The 24546-nt window shown below is 49.2% G+C and overlaps 1 protein-coding gene across 2 annotated transcripts in view; it reads right to left on the bottom strand.

Moving 5' to 3' along the window:
• TTC17 (tetratricopeptide repeat domain 17) overlaps positions 1-24546 on the bottom strand; it is an 84115-nt gene that overhangs the window by 12090 nt on the left and 47479 nt on the right. For both annotated transcript variants that reach the window (XM_073578549.1, XM_073578550.1), the window contains exons 15-16: positions 14754-14978; positions 13424-13610 (exon numbers count right to left, since the gene is read on the bottom strand). In XM_073578549.1, the coding sequence (XP_073434650.1) occupies positions 13424-13610; positions 14754-14978 (412 nt within the window). The remainder of the gene's footprint in view (positions 1-13423; positions 13611-14753; positions 14979-24546) is intronic.

The raw sequence follows: 24546 nt of genomic DNA, 5'->3' as shown, positions 1-24546 counted from the left end.
AGGTAAAGGCTGCTAATCCTGGTGGGGATCACACCTTTTATGATCAGACTCTGAACACACTTGGTATACAGCTGGCAAAAGTGGTGAGGGACATGGACTGCATCCTAGAGAAGATGGGGCCCCTGGCAGAGACTTATAAGAACCAGGAACTGTTTATGTCACACAAGCAGGACTCTGCAGGTTCCAGCTCAGATATTGTCCCAGGTGGACCCCAGAAGCCGGTGCGGCCAGTGCTGCAGCCTGCAAGTTTCTGCTTCCAAAAGGGTCAAATACTGCAGCCGCAGCAGTCTGTGGCAGACCCCAAGCAGCAGCATGTTATGCAGATTCCAGCAGGTGTACCACAAGTCTCAGAATGCCAAGCACAGCAGTATGCAGCAGTTTCCATGCAGCAGCATGAACTGCACTTTCCAGCAGAGGGACTACAAGTCTCAGAAAGCCAAGCACAACAGTTGGGCAGTGGACATGTGCTGGTCATTACTGATGGTGCCCAGCAGGGCTCTGATGCTGGGGATAACCACGCTGTATCTGAGGGGTCGGAGGCTTGGGGGAGCACAGTATCTTTGGTGGATGCTGCACAGTCTGATAATGACATTGATGCTGATGATAACAATGTGCATGATAATGTCTGTGATTTCCCTCCTTTAATTTCGAGCACACAAGGTGTGGCTGCCCCTCCTGCTGCAGACCTTCACCCCGTCAGTCAACCCAATGTGACCCCGCACGGTCCCCCCAGTAATGCCTGGAGTCGTGGTGCTCCGTCCTTTACCTCTGGTACCAATTATACAGGTCAGGCGTTTAAACGGAGAAACGTTGTGCGTTTCCGGCACAAAGGTGCCAAGGAGGATCTGCCAGACAGGAGGTTTGTGGTCAGGGAGCTCCAGTGCCACTAGATGGGATTTGTGCCAGTCAGCATCCTGGCAGTGATTAATCTTCCAGACAGGCAGGGCTATGTCGTCAGCTTTAAGCTCATGTCTGACCTGGACAGATTCTGGTCTAGTTTCCCCAAGTTTAGAGACACGGAGGGCTGGAGTAAGTTCAGCTTTATTCCTATCTCTAAGCCAGATACTGTCACCGTAAATGTCATCTTCTGGAATGAGTCTGTTCCCCCGCAGAACATTGTGGTGTGGCTCCGGAGGCATTATGACCTGGTCTCTGACCTCACCAAAAGCAGAGACAGTGATGGTATCTGGACAGGAGGGTGGCGGGTTTTGGTGAAACTGCGCCAATGCAATAACATCACTGCCCATTTACCCAACTCCTTCTTTATTGGGAGGGAGAGGGGTGTGTGTTTCTATCCTGGGCAGCCTCGTAAGTGCTTTAAATGTGGCAAGGCAGGTTACCTGGCAAATACCTGTACTGTGGTGAAGTGCAGCCTGTGTGGGGAGGTCGGCCATCTAGCTGCAGACTGCCAGAACATCAGGTGCAACCTCTGTGGTAAGATCGGTCACCCTCACAGGGACTGTCCAGACGCCTGGCACAATATCTGTAAGGACTTTCCTGACGAGGACTTGGTGGCAGGGGCAGAGATTCTGGAGGAGGCAGCTTTACTGTCAGGGGAAATACTGACCAGACCAGAGGTCCGCCAGGGGTCTACTCAGCTAACACCAGAGCAGCAGGGTTCAGAGAGTGAACAGGGGAGTATGGAGGTTGTACCTCAGGGGCAGCAGTCACAGGAAGGCATTACTTCAGTGCTACCATCTGTGCCTGAAGAGAATAGCAATAATCAGAAAAGGAAGAAAAAGGACAAGGCCTCCCGTAAACCTGAGGGGTATGACACTGGCCAAGGAGTCGGGAAGAAATTCCAGAATTCTGCGGGTGTAATGGTCGTATCTAACAGGTTTGATGTTCTGTCTGAGTCTGATGGCGATTTTGAAGAAGACCTTAAAAGAATTGATGCAGAGTGTGATAGGGACGTAGAGGATTATCCTCCGCCAAAGCGGAAGCCCTTACCTGAGGGCACTCGAGTAGAGTCTGAGATGGAGACCGGTGGTGAACAGAATAACTCCGACTCAGATCTGTGACGCTGTGAACCAGATAATGTCTGAACTCAGAGAGGGAAAATCATTAGGAGAAATTAGGAAATGTTAAGATATGGAAGGATGAGCCACTGGGTAGGAATATGATGAGCTCTGTTTGCAAAGAGTTTTTTTTTCTTTCCCCAAACTAGGAGTATGGACTCTAAGTTAATTTGATATGTATAATCTGGATATGTAATGAATGTATGTACAATCCAAGTGAATTTAGTTTTGTATTATTGGAGGAATGTTGTTAAATTTATTTGTATTTGTTTGGTTTTTACAATAAAAAATGCCCCTATATACAAGAATATAGCTACCGGTACTATAATACTGCTCCCTATGTACAAGAATATAACTACTATAATACTGCTCCTATGTACAAGACTTTAACTATTATAATACTGCCCCTATATACAAGAATATAACTATAATACTGCCCCTATGTACAAGAATATAACTACTGTACTATAATACTGCCCCTATGTACAAACATATAACTACTACAATACTGCCCCCTATGTACAAGAATATAACTACTGTACTATAATACTGCCCCTATGTACAAACATATAACTACTACAATACTGCCCCCTATGTACAAGAATATAACTACTGTACTATAATACTGCCCCTATGTACAAGAATATAACTACTGTACTATAATACTGCCCCTATGTACAAGAATATAACTACTATAATACTGCTCCCATGTACAAGAATATAACTACTATAATACTGCTCCCTATGTACAAGAATATAACTACTATAATACTGCTCCCTATGTACAAGAATATAACTACTATAATACTGCTCCCTATGTACAAGAATATAACTACTATAATACTGCCCCCTATGCACAAGAATATAACTACTATAATACTGCTCCTATGTACAAGAATATAACTACTATAATACTGCCCCTATGTACAGGAATATAACTACTATAATACTGCCCCCTATGTACAGGAATATAACTACTATAATACTGCCCCCTATGCACAAGAATATAACTACTATAATACAGCCTCCTATGCACAAGAATATAACTACTATAATACTGCCCCTATGTACAAGAATATAACTACGATAATACTGCCCCTATATACAAGAATATAACTACTATAATACTGCTCCTATGTACAAGAATATAGCTACTATAATACTGCTCCTATGTACAAGAATATAACTACTATATTACTGCCCTTATGTACAAGAATATAACTACTATAATACTGCTCCTATGTACAAGAATATAACTACTATAATACTGCCCCTATGTACAAGAATATAACTACTATAATACTGCCCTTATGTACAAGAATATAACTACTATAATACTGCCCTTATGTACAAGAATATAACTACTATAATACTGCTCCTATGTACAAGAATATAACTACTATAATACTGCTCCCTGTGAACCTTCTAAGTTAATACGGTATTGCGTTTTCACCGCCATCCTCTGCTGCAGTGGTAATGATTATGGGGGGTAGTAAGTGTACTGTATGTCCTTAGATGCCCGCCAGGGTTCGTCCTTTCATGTATGGCTATGTGATGACCGAGTACCTATCAGACTATGCATCTCCGTCACTTCGAGGTGGGGACGGGTGCTGGGGGGCGAGTGTATACGACTTACATCTTGCAGTATAAAGGCAGGGGAACTAAAAATAGTACTGAATGGGGCTCTGCTTTTTCTGAGTGAGATGGCTGTGACTCCCCTGTGCCGCTCCTTTCATATCCCCTTCTGCCACTGGCTCCGGCTCCATGTGTGACGTGAAGGCAGAAGTGACTTCCCTTCGCTCTCCGGGCCCAAACACTGAGCTAAATTTAACTCTCCAGCCCCGCGTGCAGATGAGAGAGACTAGAAGATGCGATTGCGGATGCCTCTCACACACGGCGGGCGCTGCCGCTACATACAGAGAGCGCGGCCGTGCCCGGAATATTAATGACGGCCTCAGACAGCTCGGCTTCCAGCAGAGATCACGAGCCAGAGATGGAGGGAGGGGATGATGAGCAAGGAGAGCGCAAGGAAGACAGAAAGGACATCATAAAAGACGCCAGAGCTGAGCCAGTCCCAGGATTCCCTCCAGATACATCATGCTGAGACTTCTAGTTCCACCCAACCGCAGTAATCGGCATTTTTACATATTCTAAAGGAAAGGCATACAGGCAGCAGGGATGTTACTAAAGGATCCTTAAACATCCAGATGCATTTTGATGATTGCCCCCGTCCTATATCCTCTGCCTAAAAAAATAGCGCCAGTCCCCTATGTGGCAATGAGCTGGCATCAACCCACATGAGTGATATTAATGGGGTTTATTCGGCACTGCTCAACTCCACGGCCCAAGTGAGCGGTGCCGTCTATATAGTGACGCCAAACACCTGCCGAGCAGGTATGGGGGACCAAGCGTGTGTTCACACGTTGCGTTCTTGCCATGAAAAACGAAACATCATACTGTAACCAGAAAAGTGAATGTGATCTCTTAAGTCTCATGCACACCTTCCTTATTTTTTTCCTTGCAGCGTCAATTCTTCTATCAGCATTTCTGCAGCTTTTTACACCCTTTCAACGGAATGGGAAAAAAAATGCTTTAAAAATACACAAAAACCGCAGGCAAAAATGTAAAGCAGCTTTCTTTGTGCCAGAAAACATTTTTTGGTGCGGAAAGGTCTGCAAATGTGAGCAATTACCATTAAACTAGCTGTACCCATGCACGATGCAGATCGATCGTCAGCAGCGGTAGATAACCCCCTTTAACTATTGGATCAGTGGAGTTTGACTGCTGCCACGCTACGGACAGTGTATGGCATACCGAGTACAGCGCCATCATCAGCATTCCCATGGAGATTGCATGGCCCCTACACACAATAGATGTCAGTCGGCTGAACGATGCTCCGGCTGATCGTACGGTTGACAGCCTCCGTGGCCGTCTGTCCCATAGACAGGAGCACTCATTTTGCCAAGTATTCGTGTCTCTGTTAGAATGCTGTTGACCGACATCTGTGCCGCAGCATTCAGGGATCTTCTGCACAGGCGAGTCACTGTGACCCCCCCCGGTGTGCGCACCAATAAGGTGCTCTCTCCACTTCCTCCATGCAAAGTCATATCTAGGAACCATGTGTACACGGCGATGACTATGCAGAGAGAAAGTGGGGAGAGCACCTTATCGGCACTCACACCGGAGCGGAAATCGCCGGGTCCTGCGCAGAAGATCCCTGAACGCAGCGCCCACAGAAGACAGGATGAGGCACGTATCTCTGAGGGGGCCTGTTCGCTGATAGGTGCTACTGCGCAGGCGGCACCATTTTGCCACAGATTTTCTTTTAATGAATTTATTTATAGCATATCATATAAAAGAATTAACTGCATGAAGATCCCCACAGGCCGCCCCGGAGCACGAGCATGAACACAAAACTGAAAATAAAGAGTCATCACCAGGTATCATTGAAAGCAGTATAACGGCGCCAACCTGACACTGTCTGTAGGTTACTGTGCACAATCCGGCTAACAGGGTTCCCTGTAATCGCTCGAATGAAACCCAAACAATGATGTCCTTGCGATTTTTTTTTTCTTCTCCAATTGAAACAAAAGTTTTCCTTTTTCTTTCAGCAGACTGTATGGTAAAGTGAATTGTATGATTCAAAACTATGGATCTTGGAAGACGATGGAGAGGCGACAAGCCTAACAGGTGTGTAGCCGCTTCCGCAAAGGTTTGGAATGTAAATTGATTTATCCAATAGGAAAGCATTTTGTAATCATTGCTGCTGAAAACATTTATTTATTTTTTTTCCTCCGTCGCTTCAATGGGGGACACAGGAACCTTGGGTGTATGCTGCTGCCACTAGGAGGTGCTGACACTATGCACATAAAGTTAGCTCCTCCTCCGCAGTATACACCCCACCGACTGCAGTAAATTAATCAGTTTAGCTTAGTGTCAGTAGGAGGTGGACACGGGTCTCTCGAGACCCATATCTACCTAATGTGCGTCGTTCCTTTTCAGGTACTGGAGGGATACAGTGTGAACGGTCACAACTGTACTCCCACGCAGAGACTATGAGTATGGCGTACACTGCCACCCCGTATCCTCATATGTCTGTTCGGCAGGACCCCAAAATCCCTAACACAGATGCGTTTTTAGGTGATCTGCAAGAGAAAGAATACCCAGTCCTGCCTCCGTCTCCCACCCACTCGCCCACCAGAGCCTGTTGGTCGAGGAGACACGGACGTCCCGCAACATAAATTCCGGACGTCCCATTTTCGTGATTGGGGAGGTACTTTCCCTCTTTTCTCCCCAGGTTCTGAAGAGGAGAAGAAGGCTTCCTGTTCTTTGTGCCCCCTTGCAGCCTGTCTAAGCGGCGTCATGGCGCTTTGTTTGCGCCACTTTTAGCACCCTGGCGCCACTGTGGGGACCCGTTTGGCACTGTTTTATGACCTCCGCGGGCCCCCGCTCCGGCGGCTGTAATCTAGGTCCCGGCTTCATCTTGGGCATAGTTACAGCGCTGCCTCCGCCCCCTTCCTCTCTGTTCCGGGTGGGCTTTTTTCCCGCCTGTGTGTCTCTCCTCTTCCTGTGTGGCGTCAGGCTCCGCCCACTACCCTCAGCCTCCACTGTGGGCTGGAGCCGCCGACATATTGCTCCTCCGGGCCCCACGTTTAGCCGAGAGCGGGCCTCCCGGTTTCTGGCCACCCTCTCCCCTCACAGCGCGCGCGTTCTGTCCTGTGTCTCCTGGCAGACGCCATTTTCCGGCTGGTGTACAGGGGAGCCGAATCCATCTATGAGACCTGCCTGCCCTTCTTTACAGCCGGGAAGTCTCCTAGAGGACATCTGCCGTGAGTAGCTCTGCACTGACACCCTCCTCTGCTCTGCTGTCCCCTAACCTTCTGGCAGCGCTTAGTGGGATTGTCAATCATGGCTAATTCTAAGCCACTTCGTTCTCCATCTTCCTCCTCTTCCTCCACTGTGGTCCTCTCTCACCGTCCAGGAGCCCCCAGTTGACTCACGTGAGAGCATGGCCCCTATCCCAGGGTGGGCTTCCTCTTTCACAATCTGTGGCGGATTTCATCAGGTGTCCCTGCAGACTTCCACAGGAAGCTCCGTCGGAACCTAGCAACTTTAGCCGCAAAAGATCCAGACAGGTGCACCGGTCTAATTCCTCTTCCCGTTCCATCTAGCCCCACAGTCCGTCCCTACGACCTCCTTCGTCCCGATCCTCATCCCCGAGACAGGCGAGGCGTTCTCGGATGCGCCCTATGAAGACGTTTTGGAGCTAGATTCGGACCATATCGCTAACCTGAGGGATATGGTTCAGAGCCTCATTGGAGCAATCAACCAGGCATTTGGCAGCAAAGACTTCTGCGGAACCCGCAGATCAGGCGGTTTCGTTCAGACAGTCTAAACCACCTTCCAAGGTCTTCGCTCCTCATTCTGAGTTCGAGAAGCTTCTCGCCAGGGAACGAGAAAATCCAACCAAATGCTTTCAAAGAGGAAAGCGCCTTGGCGTGTTATATCCTTTTCCTCAGGAGCTCACCGCCAACTGGTCAGCTTCTCCTTCAGTGGACTCGCCGGTCGCTAGACTATCTCAACACGATCCTTCCGATTTCTGGTGGAGCATCTTTGAGAGATTCTAATGACAGAATTATAGAATCTTTTGCGAAGTCAGCTTTCGAAGCGGCCGCGTCTGCGCTAGGTCTGGCCTCGGCTTCCACTTGGGTTTCAAGGGCCATAGCCAAATGGACTGAGAATCTCCACCAAGGCATTCTGGCGGGAGCCCAACCAGAGCAGCTGGCAGAGCTCGCCAACCAGATTTGGTCTCTGCCTCCGTGGATACCGCGTCTTGCGCTGCTCAGGCGTCCACCAACGTTGTTGCATTTCGGCGTAGTTTGGCTTAAGGCCTGGCAGGTGGACTTATCAAGGAAGTCCCTTACCAGCCTACCTTTTCAGGGATTGCGCCTCTTCGGCACCAGGCTGGACCAGATTATTAAAGTCGCCACTGGGGGCACAAGTTCTCCTCTTCCCCAGTCCGAACCCTGTCGGCCTCTTCCATAACGGCAGTTTCGGCCCTTCCGTCAGGTCGCAATGACAGTCTTTTTCCAACCAGCAGAGACCGCAAGCGTGCCAAGATAGGAAGGTTTTCTTTTAGGCCCACTCCTTCCTGGCACTCCCTTTCCTTTAAGGGTAGATCCACTAGGTCCAGACCTGGAAGGTCTACCTCTGCATGGCTGTCGACAAAACCCCAGCGCACCACCCCGCTGGGTGGCCGTATCCTTTCCTTCAGGGACGTCTGGCTCGTCTCGGTGGAAGACGCTTGGGTCAGGGAGGTTGTATCCTCAGGATACAAGATAGAATTTGTTGCTCGGCCTGGTAACGCTTCGTCGAATCCTGACCTCCAAGAGATCCCACTTCAGTCACAGGTTTCTTTGCATCCATCGCCTCTCTCCTCAGTTTGGGGGTGTTTGTACCCATACCAGAAACTGAACGCTTCACAGGTTTCTACTCAAACCTGTATGCAGTGCCGAAAAAAGGCAGCGCGGTTCAGCCCATTCTGGATCTCAAATTACTGAATCTGCAACATTTCAGGATGGAGTCTCTTCGATCAGTAATCGCTTCCATGGAGGCGCAGGAAATCCTGTGCTCCATTGACATTCAGGACGCCTATCTGCATGTCCCCATCTTCTCAGGACATTAGCAGTCCCTGCGCTTCGCGATATATCGAGAGCATTTCCAGTTTGTTACCCTGCCGTTCAGTCTTGCCACTGTTCCCAGGGTTTTTACGAATATGACAGCTTTAATGACCCTCGAGGCTCAGAGGTCTCGTGCTCTTTCCGTACCTCGACATCCTCATCAATGCTCCATCCTTGCCCCAGGCTCACGAAAGTCTAACCATCGTTCTCGACACCCGATTCCAATTCGGGTGGATCTTCAACAGGAAAAAAGTCCTGCCTTGTTCCAACACGTCTTGTGTTTCTAGGCATTCTGTTACGGCGGGATGTTCACTGGCTGCAGGACCCCCGGCTTACGTCCTTCCGTACAGCCATGACAGTTCTAGGGAGGATGGTGGCGACTCAAGACCGCTTCAGCAGGCCATCCTGTCGCAGTGGAACAGGTCTGTCTCTTCCCTGCATCGTCTGATTCAACTCTCTTTCCGTGTCAAACAGTCCCTCACTTGGTGGCTGACATCACCACTCATCTCCCAGGGCTGGTCCTTCCTTCCGGTCCACTGGCAAGTTGTGATGACGGACGCCAGCCTTCTCTGCTGGGGTGCGGTGTTTCATCATCTGACCGTCCAGGGTCGTTGGTCGGCGCAAAAAGCTGTTCTGTCGATCAACGTCCTACAGATACGGGCAATTTTTCTGTCCCTACTTCACTGGGAAAAGCTTCTCAAGGGTCTGCCAGTCCGGATCCAGACGGACAATGCCACAGCAGTGGCATATGACAACCACCAGGGAAGGACTCGGTGTTCCTTGGCGTTAGCCGAGGTCTCCAAAATCCTCCATTGGGCAGAGGGGACGGTTCCAGCGATATCCGCTTTGCACATTCCCAGCGTGGACAACTGGGCCGCCAACTTTCTCAGCCGCGAGGACATCGTGGCAGGGTAATGGTCCCTGCATCAGAGATCTTTCACCAAATTTGCCTTCGTTGGGGGACCCCGGATGTGGACCTTATGGCTTCCTGTCTGAACGGGAAAGTCCCACGGTTTGTTTCCAGGACCCGAGATCCTCTCGCGGTGGGCGCCGATGCTCTGACTATTCCTTGGTCTCAGTTTGTGCTTCCCTATCTGTTCCCTCCTCTTCTTATTCTTCCCAAGCTGTTGAAGATCAAGGCGGAAGGGGTACCAGTCATTCTCATCGCATCGGTTCGGCCCAGGTGGTCTTGGTACGCGGACTTCGCCAACCTTCTCGCGGACGCTCCCTGGAAGCTGCCAGACAGATCAGATCTGCTGTCTCTGGGTCCGATCCGCCACCCCAGTTCTCGGTCGCTTAATTGGACGGCGTGGCAGTTGAAAACGCGGTTCTGAAAGAGTCAGGTTTTCCAGATCGGGTAATTCACACAATGATCCGGGCTAGGAAGCCCTCGTCTTCCAGAATATACTATCGCACGTGGAAGGCCTATTTCAGTTGGTGCAAGTCCAATCACATCCCGCCTATGTCCTTTTCATTCCCTTCTATTCTAGCATTCCTCCAGGTGGGCCTGGACACGGGTCTTGCCCTTAGTTATCTAAAGGGTCAAGTATCTGCGCTTGCCATTCTTTTCCAGAAGACGTTATCCTAGCAACTGCAGGTCAAGACTTTTCTTCAGGGGATAGCTCATGCAGCACTCCCGTGTCAGGCTCTCGTGGATCCCTGGGATCTCAATCTAGTCTTAGAGGCCTTACAGGGCACGCCCTTTAAACCTCTCAAGGAAGTTTCCCTGTCCTCTCTCTCCTGGAAAGTGGCCTTTCTCGTGGCCATCACCTCCACCGGCGCGTCTCGGAGTTGGGACCCTTGTTGCTCCCCCCTTTGGGTACTTCACCAGGATAAGGTGGTTCTGCGGCCTCCGCCATCCTTCCGTCCAAAGGTGGTATCCGCTTTCCTAAATGAGGACATCGTTTTACCTTCCTTTTGTCCCGGTCCAATTCATCCTCTGGACTTCTCCTTGAACAAGCTATACCTATTCAGGACGATGGAGGTCTATTTGGGTAGAACGGCTTTTTTCCAGAAGACAGACTCCCTTTTCGTCATTCCGGATGGTGCGCGAAAAGGCCTGCCGGCCTCCAAGGCGGCTATTGCTCTCTGGATCAGATCGGCAATTTTGGAGACTTACCGAGTCATGATCAGAGTGCCCCCTCCTGGGGTTAAGGCTCACTCTACTCGGGCAGGGGGCACCTCCTGGGCGGTGCACCACAAGGCTTCCGCGCTGCAGCTTTGCAAGGCTGCAACCTGGTCTTCTATTCGCAAAATTTTGCTAGGTCCACACCTACGCTTCGGCGGACGCCAGCCTAGGCAGGGGACACAGCACCCTCCCATGTTTTACAACTCCTGTTATTTGTCCTGTGTGTTACGGTTACAGTTGTCTGTTCTCTATTCTGTTGCTTCTCCTACTGCTTTCTCACTAACTGATTAATTTACTGCAGTCGGTGGGGTGTATACTGCGGAGGAGGAGCTAACTTTTTTATGTGCATAGTGTCAGCGCCTAGTGGCAGCAGCATATACCCATGGTTCCCGTGTCCCCCAATGAAGGCTCTTGGAAACAGATTTTACGGTAAGCAACCAAAAATCCTGTTTTTGCCAGATCTAACAAAGAACAAAAAACAGTCTCTTAGAGTGTACACCCGATCACAATTGCCCCCCACCACCACTGCAAAATTAGTTTAACAGTAAGAAATATAAACTTTGATTATTGCAATAAACCAATGAAACCAGAAAAATGAAATTACACTCTAATTAAAAAAACTTTTAAGAAAAACTGTATAATGATGGAAATCACAGGATGGAGGCGTTACCGATTTGCAAATGATGGAAAAATGGAAACAAAAAAAAACATCACAATTTCCTCAGTCTGAAGTATGAGCCACATGCAGAAATCCCAGCAGCCTTGGCTGCTATCACTGAGGTTTATTAATGGTTGTCTGAGGAAGGTTCTCCCTCTGAATGCACTTGGGCAAATCATCAAGATCCTCTATTGACAGCTCCTGTGTAATCACCGACCAATAACGTCCCCGATGTGCGTGATGGGAGACAAGTCTGGAGACGCTGCAGCCTGTCGAGCAGGTTTAGGATATACAGGAGGCTCACAGCATCACCAGCAACCTATGCCCTGGGGGTGCCATTTTGAAAAAGGTTCCTGTAACACTTTGGAGAAATGGCCACCAAAGCAATGTAATGCTGTTAGTGACCAGGAATGAAGACTAGTAAGGGCCGACTACTGTACATTATGTCACCCTACACTATAGTCCTGGGAGCAGGACCCATGTGACATTCCCTCGTGACGGCCTGTTGGAAGATCCAATGACACTTAATCTTCATCTTTCTCACAGAAGGAATAATATTTTCTTCTATAATTACCTGATACTTGGTTGAAACCATCTTTGCCTCCACACAATACCAAGCAGACCCTGATCACCACTGAGCCCCCACCCCTTGCATCACTGTAGGCATCACTGAACTACTGCCATCCTTCACTGTAGGCATCGCCAAACCCCTATCATGCATCACTGAGCCACTGCCATCCTTCACTGTAGGCATTCCAGAGCCCCCGCCATGCTTCATGGCAGGCATCACCAAGCATCCGCCATGCTTAATAGGTACCACCGAGCCACCACAATGCTTAACTGTAGGTATCACTGAGCCTCCGCCACGCTTCACTGTAGGCATCAGTGAGCCAGTGCCATCCTTTAGGCATCACTGAGCCACCGCCATGCTTCACTGTAGGCAGGGTGTTATTTTCAGGGTATACTTGATTCTTCCTCCTTCAGACAACCGCTGAGGATAGAAAAGTTCTAGTTTTGCTCCACAGAACAGAAATCCCAGATTCTGTGATTGTTTCCATGGTTTTGAGCATACTGGAAGCAAATTTTCATGTTTTGGGTTATTCGAGGAGACATCTTGGAGTTCAGGCATGGAGACATTCACTGTTTAATATGCGGCTTCCTGTGCAAGCTGAACCCCCAGTGCTTGCTGCCAACAAATACTGCTGCAGGTCTTTTGCAATCATTTGACCTCATGCCTCTAATATTGCTGCAAGTCTTTTGCAATCCTTTAACCTTATTGCCTCTGGTCGCAGTCATGGCCTCCTCTTTCTGCCATGTCCAGGGTAGTGTAGCCCGTTTTCCAATAACTGAGTTTGTGAACTCTGATTCCTTCTCTCTCTCTTCAGCAGGAACATTCGATTTTCAGAACTCCTGGAAGGATCTTCACCGGCCTGTCACAGTCGCTTGACTAGTACCCAACAAAACAGCTTTAGTGAGGTGTAAAGAAGGCAGCTGCAAAACCTAGAGCCAGAGGCCTTTGCCTATGAGGAATAGGCTAATATGCCTCAGGTACGCTGCCAGAAGTTGCTTCGTCTATGTTTCACTTTTCCAGCAGGTCTTTATAACAGCCAGAGGAGCTCTACTAAGCACTACAAATAATTGAGACTGCAGTAGTCAATGAAAGCAGCATTTTGTGTTGAATTTGGTGAAACCACTTATATGAGTTATGTTCAGCTGTTTACATTGCTCGTTTTATTGGTTTATTGTTAAAAGCATAAATTTTGCAAATTTTGCTAACAACCCGATTTTGCAAAGTCAAAGTGATGAACAAGAAGCAATTGTTGATTTGCAGCATTTATTTGCATCCAAGCAGTGAGATTGTGCAGTGTGATCGAGAAGAGATGAAGGATTATAGGTTACGTGACAATATCTGTGAGCGGAGACCCGGATGTATGCTTACCGCTGCAGACGGAGGACGAGGTGTTGTACAGGAGGGGGTACAGCTGTAGGCACCGGATTATTTGCAGGCTCGCTCTACACTCTGGACATCCTCTGTTCAGATCCAGAGCAGCACGGAAGACTTGTAAAGCGGCAGACAGGTTGTTCAGGGACAGGTAAGCGTTCCCCAGGCTCAGCAGTGCCAGAGGCTGGAGATGAAGCATGATGCATTAGTCACAGAATCTACAGTCAGTAAATGCATCATTCATCAGAATAACCCTATAAAGAAAAAGACATACTTCTTGTTTGCATCCATCACATTTTCGTGTTTTTTTTTATTTTACGTTTTGTGCTTTTTTACTTTCTCATTTTGCAGTCAGATGTTACTTACGTCTATGCTAAAATACAAAATGCACTACACCCAGTGGGACTGAATACCTACGCTAAGTGCACCGGAAATCTGGCTAGACTTGCACCCAAAAAAAATAAAACAGTCACATGGGACATGATGATTAAATCAGCCATAGACGGGTGATGACGTACATGTGCATCATTGGTTGTGAAAGGTTAAATATCATTTACCGTGTTTTTTTTTTGTCCAACATGTTCAAGTTTTGACAAATTGTGTAAAAAAAGCCAAGAAATGGTGTAAAATGAGACTAGACAGTGCCAGGTCTACTCTGATATATGTGGCGGATTTTAAGAGAGTGCAATTTTAGTCTAGACTGTCTAATAGTTCAACAGTTTTTGTAAATCAGCCGCAATATCTTTGGTCTTTTCAGGAATACAACACTATCGGAGTATGTACCTTAAGTTTCCTTTTGCAAGCATCATGTACTTGATTCTGTCTGGATAACTTTTTTCTTAGCTATGGTTCTCTGAGGAACGTGTAACCCCCCCCCCCCTCCCCCCCCCAAAAAAAAAAACAAAAACTGCACGTTTCAAAAATTCACTAAAAAGTAAATGTTTGCTCCACGCATCTAAAACAGTCAGAAAAGATCCTACATGGAGGAGATCTGACATCACGTGCCATTCTTTTCTATAGTTACAGTAAGGAAAGAATTATAAAAGAAGCAGTATGCACGTCTTAATTATTTGTATTAACTCTGGTGTTTGGCTCAAAATCTGCAGGTGTGAATGTGACCGCATCACCCCACAAATGGCAAAGTGATGACGGCACATTGTATATGCACTGGATAGACGAGACGGATTGGTCGGGATCTGACTATTTTGAACTGCCCTATTACTCACGGAGTAGGCCCCAGAGAATGGATCCACTCTGCCTGTCAAAAAGGGGACATAGAAGTTTGCATAAAAGGGGATTCTGCAACATGTATAATCTGTGCACTCACCTCAGGGAGCTCAGAGGTCCTTGCTTGTACTAATAATTTACTGGCATCCAGGTGAAGTCCGTGGTGCATTAGGAAGTTGGCTAGATTCACCAGTGGGATATGTTGGTGGTGGGCTGGAGCCATGTTCAAGGCTTTGCGCAGGCAAGCGATGGCTTGTGTACAGTTTCCTATAGCTCGCCAATACAGAGCTGCCTCATTCAGAACGGACCACACCGGACCTGCTGGCTGAAAGAAAACTGACATATTAAACCGTGCTCCTTATATCATGCCACAGTTATGCAGAAGAGAGGTATTTAGTCCGGAGTATTATAGCAATGATCCCATAGTAGGACTGGTCCTCGTCAGCAGTGGTGCTGCATCATTCACACCTCGGAGGGGCAATTCCAGAGGCAAAACTTTTTTTTTTTCCTTCTAAAGGGGGTCGTCTACTACTAGTATTTTACGTCCCAGACTAAAATAAAAAAACAGCAGATAATCACCTCCCACACCGGCGTCTTTCCAGTGATGTCGTACCAGGAATCCTGTTTGTTTTGTCACAGGAGCGCATTAGCACCAATTAGCGGTCGTAGATGTGCCGCTTACTCACACTTCCAAACTTCAGAAATTCAAAGGAAATATGAGAATTGCATCCCGTTACAGCATATTAATGTCACTCCAGCCCACGCAGACATGTGCTGATGAGTATCTGCTGTTTTTATTTTACACTAGGGAATATAGTATTTAAAAAAGGGGATGTCCTGATTAGTGGACAACCCCTTTAATATCATCTGGGGGTATATACAGTCATATGTTAAAGTTTGGGCACCCCTATTAATGTTAACCTTTTTTCTTTATAACAATTTTGGTTTTTGCAACAGCTATTTCAGTTTCATATATCTAATAACTGATGGATTCAGTTATATTTCTGGATTCAAATGAGGTTTATTGTACTAACAGAAAATGTGCAATCTGCATTTAAACAAAACTTGACCGGTGCAAAAGTATGGGCACCCTTATTTTCTTGATTTGAACACTCCTAACTACTTTTTACTGACTTCCTGAAGCACTAAATTGGTTTTGTAACCTCATTGAGCTTTGAACTTCATAGCCAGGTGTATCAAATCATGAGAAAAGGTATTTAAGGTGGCCACTTGCAAGTAGTTCTCCTATTTGATTCTTCTATGAAGAGTGGCATCATGGGCTCCTCAAAACAACTCTCAAATGATCTGAAAACAAATCAACATAGCTTTTCAGGGGAAGGATACAAAAAGTTGTCTCAGAGATTTAACCTGTCAGTTTCCACTGTGAGGAACATAGTAAGGAAATGGAAGAACACAGGTACAGTTCTTGTTAAGCCCAGAAGTGGCAGGCCAAGAAAAATATCAGAAAGGCAGAGAAGAAGAATGGTGAGAACAGTCAAGGACAATCCACAGACCACCTCCAAAGACCTGCAGCATCATCTTGCTGCAGATGGTGTCACTGTGCATCGGTCAACAATACAGCGCACTTTGCACAAGGAGAAGCTGTATGGGAGAGTGATGCGAAAGAAGCCGTTTCTGCAAGCACGCCACAAACAGAGTCGCCTGAGGTATGCAAAAGCACATTTGGACAAGCCAGTTACATTTTGGAAGAAGGTCCTGTGGACTGATGAAACAAAGATTGAGTTGTTTGGTCATACAAAAAGGCGTTATGCATGGAGGCTAAAAAACACAGCATTCCAAGAAAAACACTTTCTACCCACAGTAAAAATTGGTGGAGGTTCCATCATGCTTTGCGGCTGTGTGGCCAATGCCGGCACCGGGAATCTTGTTAAAGTTGAGGGTCGCATGGATTCAACTCAGTATCAGCAGATTCTTGACAATAATGTGCAAGAATCAGTGATGAAGTTGAAGTTACGCAGGGGATGGATATTTCAGCAAGACAATGATCCAAAACACCGCTCCAAATCTACTCAGGCATTCATGCAGAGGAACAATTGAAATGTTCTGGAATGGTCATCCCAGTCCCCAGACCTGAATATCATTGAACATCTGTGGGATGATTTGAAGCGGGCTGTCCATGCTCGGCGACCATCAAACTTAACTGAACTGGAATTGTTTTGTAAACAGGAATGGTCACAAATACCTTCATCCAGGAACTCATTAATAGCTACAGGAAGCGACTAGAGGCTGTTATTTTTGCAAATGGAGGATCTACGAAATATTAATGTCACTTTTATGCTGAGGTGCCCATACTTTTGCACCAGGCAAATGTTGTTTAAATGCAGATTGCACATTTTCTGTTAGTACAATAAACCTCATTTGAATCCAGAAATATAACTGAGTCCATCAGTTATTAGATATATGAAACTGAAATAGCTGTTGCAAAAACCAAAATTGTTATAAAGAAAAAAGGGTAACATTAATAGGGGTGCCCAAACTTTAACATATGACTGTACAGTGCCTACAAGTAGTATTCAACCCCCTGCAGATTTAGCAGGTTTACACATTCGGAATTAACTTGGCATTGTGACATTTGGACTGTAGATCAGCCTGGAAGTGTGAAATGCACTGCAGCAAAAAAGAATGTTATTTCTTTGTGTAATTTTTTTTTTTTAAATTGTGAAAAGTTTATTCAGAGGGTCATTTATTATTCAACCCCTCAAACCACCAGAATTCAGTTTGGTTCCCCTAAAGTATTAAGAAGTATTTCAGGCACAAAGAACAATGAGCTTCACATGTTGGATTAATTATCTCTTTTTCCAGCCTTTTCTGACTATTTAAGACCCTCCCCAAACTTGTGAACAGCACTCATACATGGTCAACATGGGAAAGACAAAAGGAGCATTCCATGGCCATCAGAGACAAGATCGTGGAGGGTCACAAGGCTGGCAAGGGGTACAAAACCCTTTCCAAGGAGTTGGGCCTACCTGTCTCCACTGTTGAGAGCATCATCCGGAAGTGGAAGGCTTATGGAACTACTATTAGCCTTCCACGGCCTGGACAGCCTTTGAAAGTTTCCTCCCGTGCCGAGGCCAGGCTTGTCCGAAGAGTCAAGGCTAACCCAAGGACAACAAGGAAGGAGCTCCGGGAAGATCTCATGGCAGTGGGGACATTGGTTTCAGTCAATACCATAAGTAACGTACTCCACCGCAATGGTCTCCGTTCCAGACGAGCCCGTAAGGTACCTTTACTTTCAAAGCGTTATGTCAAGGCTCGTCTACAGTTTGCTCATGATCACTTGGAGGACTCTGAGACAGACTGGTTCAAGGTTCTCTGGTCTGATGAGACCAAGATCGAGATCTTTGGTGCCAACCACACACGTGACGTTTGGAGACTGGATGGCACTGCATACGACCCCAAGAATACCATCCCTACAGTCAAGCATGGTGGTGACAGCATCATGCTGTGGGGCTGTTTCTCAGCCAAGGGGCCTGGCCATCTGGTCCGCATCCATGGGAAGATGGATAGCACGGCCTACCTGGAGATTTTGGCCAAGAACCTCCGCTCCTCCATCAAGGATCTTGGGTCGTCATTTCATCTTCCAACAAGACGACACAAAGCACACAGCCAAGAAAACCAAGGCCTGGTTCAAAAGGCAAAAAAAACAGGATTTTTTGGGTTGCTTACCGTAAAATCTGTTTCTCGGAGCCTTCATTGGGGGACACAGAGACCATGGGTGTATGCTGCTGCCACTAGGAGGATGACACTATGCACAAAAAAGTTAGCTCCTCCTCCGCCGTATACACCCCACCGACCGGCAGGAAATTCCTCAGTTAGTGAGAAAGCAGTAGAAGTAACGGAATAGATTGAAAACAGAACGAACAACTCAACTGTAACCAATCGACAAACATAAGAACAGGAGTTGTAGAACATGGGAGGGTGCTGTGTCCCCCAATGAAGGCTCCGAGAAACAGATTTTACGGTAAGCAACCCAAAAAATCCTGTTTTCTCGTTCGCCTTATTGGGGGACACAGAGACCATGGGACGTCCCAAAGCAGTCCCTGGGGTGGGAAACAAACTTCCATCAGGCCAGTGGACTCACCACCGCGGCCTGCAGAATCCTTCTACCTAGGCTGGCGTCCGCCGAAGCATAGGTGTGGACCCTGTAGAATTTCACAAAAGTGTGAACCGACGACCACGTTGCAGCTTTGCAAAGCTGCAGCGCGGAAGCTCTGTGGCGCACCGCCCAGGAGGCACCCACCACCCGGGTAGAGTGCGCTCTGATCCCTGAAGGAGCTGCACGATGCTTGACCCGGTATGCCTCCAAAATTGCCGATCTGATCCAGCGAGCAATAGTGGCCTTTGAGGCTGGGTGACCTTTCCTTGCACCGTCTGGAATGATAAACAGAGAGTCTGACTTCCGCAAGGAAGATGTCCTGGCTAGATAGACTCTCAATGCCCTGACCAGGTCCAGCTTGTTCAAGGATCGCTCCCGAGGATGAGCTGGGCTCGGGCAGAAGGATGGCAGAACAATGTCCTCATTGAGGTGAAACGAAGATACCACCTTCGGAAGGAAAGAGGGCGGAGGCCGCAGAACTACCTTGTCCTGATGAAGTACCAAGAAGGGAGAGTGGCAAGAAAGGGCCGCTAATTCCGACACACGTCGGATGGAAGTAATGGCCACCAGAAAGGCCACCTTCCAAGAAAGGAGGGCAGGGAAACATCCCTGAGAGGTTCAAAAGGAGGACCTTGCAGAACCCCAAGAACGAAATTAAGATCCCAAGGATCCACGGGCGCTCGGTACGGAGGAACCGTGTGAGCCACACCCTGAAGAAAGGTTTTGACCTGGGGCCGGGAGGCCAGCGTCTTCTGAAGTAAAATGGACAGTGCCGAAACTTGACCCTTAAGGAACTGAGAGCAAGCCCCGCATCCAGCCCTGTCTGAAGAAACGCCAGAACAGAAGGAAGCGAAAAAACCATGGCCGCAATGTCATTGGCCTCACACCAGGAGAAATAGGCTTTCCAAGTACGGTAATAGATCTTGGAAGAGGAAGGCTTTCTGGCGCGGATCATGGTATGAATCACTCGATCAGAGAATCCTGCCCGTTTCAAAACCTCGGTCTCAACAGCCACGCCGTTAAATTGAGCGACCGAGAATTGGGGTGGCAAATCGGGCCTTGCGACAGCAGATCTGCCCTGTCGGGAAGCTTCCAGGGGGCGTCCGCGAGAAGGTTGACAATGTCCGCGAAGCAAGACCTTCTGGGCCAATTCGGGGCGATGAGGACGACTGGAATCCCTTCTGCCTTGATTTTCTTCAACAGCTTGGGAAGAAGAGGCAAGGGAGGGAACAGGTAGGGGAGCTCGAACTGTGACCAAGGAGCGGCCAGAGCGTCGGCGCCCCCTGCCAGGGGGTCCCGAGACCTGGACACGAATTGTGGTACCTTCCTTTTGAGGAGAGACGCCATGAGGTCTACGCCCGGGGTTCCCCACCGACGGCAGAGCAGATGAAACACCTCCGGATGTAGGGACCATTCCCCTGCCGCGAGACCCTCGCAGCTTAGAAAATCGGCGGCCCAGTTGTCCACGCCGGGAATGTGAACCGCGGAAATTGTTGGAACAAAGGTCTCTGCCCATTGAAGAATTCTGGACACTTCCGCCAGGGCTGAGACACTCCGTGTCCCCCCTTGTCGGTTGATATACGCCACCGCTGTGGCATTGTCTGTTTGAATCCTGACAGGCAGGCCCTTGAGGCGCCGTTCCCAGTGGACGAGAGCCAGAAGGATCGCTAGTATCTCTAGGACATTGATCTGCAGAGCTGATTCCTGAGTCGACCATCGACCCTGAACAGTGTGATTGCGGAACACTGCACCCCAGCCGATGAGGCTGGAGTCCGTTGTGACAATCTGGGAAGAAAGGACCGCCCCGAGAGAATGAGGGGAGACGTCAACCACCAGTTGAGAGACCGCTTGATCCGGCATGAAAGACGAACCGGACGATCCAGAGACAGAGCCGACCTGTTCCACCTGGACAAAATGGCCTGCTGGAGGGGCCTGGCGTGAAAACTGGGCAAAGGGAACTGCCTCTATTGCTGCCACCATCTTCCCCAGAGTCCTCATGGCTGTCCTGAGAGATGAAAACCGTGCGATCTGTAGTGATCGGACGCCCTGCTGCAGGGAAAGAATCTTGTCTTGTGGGAGAAATACCCTTGACCGACGAGTGTCGAAAAGAAGGCCCAGAAACACAAGGCGTTGAGTAGGGATCAGACAGGACTTTTCCGGTTGACGATCCACCCAAAACTGGACAGGGTGTCTAGAACGATCGCCACACTTAGGCGGGCCTGATGAAAGGAGGGAGCCTTGATCAGAATATCGTCGAGATACGGAAAAAGAACAAGACCTCTGATCCTCAACAAGGCCATCAACGCCGCCATAATCTTCGTGAAGACCCTGGGAGCGGTGGCGAGCCCGAAAGGGAGCGCAACGAACTGATAATGTTCGTGGTGAATTGCAAACCACAGGAACTTCGGATGTCCGGGAAATATGGGCACGTGTAGATAGGCATCATGGATGTCTATGGAACACATGAATTCCTGCTCCTCCATGGAGGCAATCACCGAGCAAACCGACTCCATCCGGAAGTGGCGAAGGCGAACTCTCTTGTTTAGTAACTTGAGATCCAAGATGGGTCGAACCGCCCCGTCCTTTTTCGGCACCACAAACAGGTTTAAATAAAACCCTGTGAATCGTTCCAATTCGGGAACGGGCACAATCACCCCGGAGCTGAGGAGAGAGGCGATGGCCGAACCGAACCCCGGGATCAAGGCAGGATCCCGTGGCGGACGGGATTGGAAGAAGCGATCCCGTGGAAGAGAAACGAACTCTATTTTGTATCCTGTCGATACAACCTCTCTGACCCAAGCGTCCTCTACTGAGGCGAACCAGACGTCGCTGAAGAAAAGAAGTCGACCTCCCAATTGGAAGGGACCCACGGAAGACCGATGATAGTCATGCGGACGTAGACCGTCCAGATCTAGATCTGGGTGGTCTTCCCTGGGAAGAGTGGGACCGCCAGGACGGAGTGAGCCTGAAGGAGACCTTCTTTCTTTCCTGGCGTGCTTGTGGCCTTTGCTGGTTGGAAGGGTTTTCCGCCGCATTGAAACAGCGGAAAGACAGAAAGGGACGGAACTGACGCCTTGGAGGAGGTCTGCGAGACTTGGATTGGGGGAGAAGAGAACTCGTACCTCCGGTAGCGTCCTTAATAATCTGGTCCAATTGGGACCCAAAGAGACGCACTCCTTGAAAAGGCAGATTAGTCAGACTTTTTAGAGGACAAGTCCGCCTGCCAGGCCTTGAGCCAAATTGTACGTCGGATTGCCACGATGTTGCTTGACGCCTGAACCGCGCAAGATGCGGCATCCAAGGAAGCAGAAAGCAGATAATCCCCCGCATGGGAAATCTGATTGGTGAGATCGGCCAAATGCTCCGGTTGTGCCTTATCCAGAATGCCCTGCCGAAGGTCCTCTGCCCAAGCGGATATAGCCTTTGCTGCCCAAGATGAAGCAAAGACTGGACATACCGCCACAGATGCCGCCTCGAAGGCAGACTTTGCTAGGGATTCTATGATTCTGTCATTAGAATCTTTTAGAGACGCTACACCCGACAGCGGAAGAACAGTATTATTAGAGAGTCTGGATACGGGAGGGTCCACTGAAGGAGAAGCGGCCCAGTTGTCCGTGAGCTCTTTAGCAAACGGATACAGCACGCCGAGACGCTTTCCTCTTTGAAAGCGTCTAGTCGGATCTTCCCTTTCCTTGGTAAAAATCTTCCCAAACTCGGAATGAAAGGGAAACACCCTGGAAGGTGTTTCCGCCCGTCTGAACGAAACCTCCTGATCTGAGGATTTCGCAGGGGCGTCAGTGATGTCGATGGTATGGTAAATCGCGGCAATGAGGTTCTGCACCGTAACCTTCATGTTCGCATCCTGATCCGAATCCAGCTCTAAGACCCCTTCAGATTCCGAAAGCGCTTCACCTGACTCGGGAGAGGAGGCCCGAGAGGGAGACTGCTGGGGAGTATGGGGTGAGGTAGGGCGAGGAGAGGACTCCGCCTGGAGATCCTGCCTGGGTCTCTTGCGACTGACACTGGCTGGCTCAGATGGGACGTCCTGGGACGTGCTAGGTCCCGCAGAAGCTCCTAAGGGCAACTTATCCAGAACGGCTACTAGGGACCGAGACACCTTGGTGAGGTCTGCCACCGACTGTGATAGGGAGGAGGCCCAACCCGGCAAGGGGGGCTCACTCACCCCTGGGGCTATGGATGGCTCCTGAGCGGCGTCGGGCTGTGCAGGGGAGGGCCGAAGAGCGGGTACGATCAGCCGTAGGGATAGACATTGTGAAAAACCTGAGGTAGTGCCGGAAGGTTGGGGGACAGAGGGCGGAGAAGGGTCAGTCTGCCGTGCAGAACTACTCACGGTCCGGTGTCCCCAAAAGCGATGCTGCTCGACCTGTCCGGGGATGCAGATCAGGGAGAAGTCCGGCTGGCCGTCCCAAAGAGGCAAAAAGCTGCTTGCAGAAACTGCACAGGGGCTGGGGAGCCTGTCCAGCTGCGTCCGGCTGGCAGGCTGTGAAGATGGCGCCTGCCTGTAGAAAAGCGCGGGTCCCGGGGAAGGGCGGTCCTCGCAGGGTTAATAATTGCTGCCCTCTAGCCATATGCTGGGCAGGAGAGGGAAAGGCGGGGGGAGGGCCTGGGGAGAGCGGGAGTGAAGCCCGCTTAGTAGAAAGGGGCGGGGGGCGTGGCCGCGACGCTGCGGTAGGCCCGAACACAAGCCGGGGCCTAAATTAGTTGCGGCGGCCGCCTGTCAGCAGGGGGTCGGCGCGGAAGACGCGTCGCAATACCGGGCCGCGTCCCTGCCCAGAACTGCTCGACCCCAGCGCTACCCCTGCCAAGATGGAAAAAAGGGGGAAGCACAGAACGAGGCCCGTGAAGACCCGGGGCCTGCATGGATGCGGTGACCGTGGGGGGATGCGGGGCGTGCAGGGACCCTAACGTGGTCCCCCTGGCGACCGCTCCAAGAGAAAACGCCGGGGGAAGACTGACATACTCACCCAGGCAGGGGGCCTTACAATAAAGGTACCTGAAAATCCCACGCTGTCTGTCTCTATGAAATCCGCGCCTCATCCAACCTTCAGGCTCTGGTAGGCGAGATGGTGGGAGGCGGGGGGCAAGGACCGTCCATGCGGCTGGCACCTAATTGTGCGAGGCTCCTGGTCCTGCTCCGGAGACCTATGAGGATACGGGGTGGCAGTACACGCCGTACTCATAGTCTCTTTGTGGGAGTACGGATGTGACTGTTCACTCCGTATCCCTCCGGAACCTGCAAAGAAACGACGCACACTGAGGTAGATATGGGTCTAATAAAAGACCCGTGTCCACCTCCTACTGACACTAAGCTAAACTGAGGAATTTCCTGCCGGTCGGTGGGGTGTATACGGCGGAGGAGGAGCTAACTTTTTTGTGCATAGTGTCAGCCTCCTAGTGGCAGCAGCATACACCCATGGTCTCTGTGTCCCCCAATAAGGCGAACGAGAAAACAAGGTGTTGGAGTGGCCTAGTCAGTCTCCTGACCTTAACCCAATTGAAAACTTGTGGAAGGAGCTCAAGATTAAAGTCCACATGAGACACCCAAAGAACCTAGATAACTTGGAGAAGATCTGCATGGAGGAGTGGGCCAAGATAACTCCAGAGACCTGTGCCGGCCTGATCAGGTCTTATAAAAGACGATTATTAGCTGTAATTGCAAACAAGGGTTATTCCACAAAATATTAAACCTAGGGGTTGAATAATAATTGACCCACACTTGTATGTTTAAAATTTATTAAAATTTAACTGAGCAACA

This window comes from Dendrobates tinctorius, unplaced genomic scaffold (genome assembly GCF_039654945.1).
Source record: "Dendrobates tinctorius isolate UK_male_01 unplaced genomic scaffold, ASM3965494v1 ptg000059l, whole genome shotgun sequence".
NCBI lineage: Eukaryota > Metazoa > Chordata > Amphibia > Anura > Dendrobatidae > Dendrobates > Dendrobates tinctorius.
The sequence above is the reverse complement of the archived record's forward strand: the minus strand, read 5'-3'. Positions and strand labels throughout refer to the sequence as shown.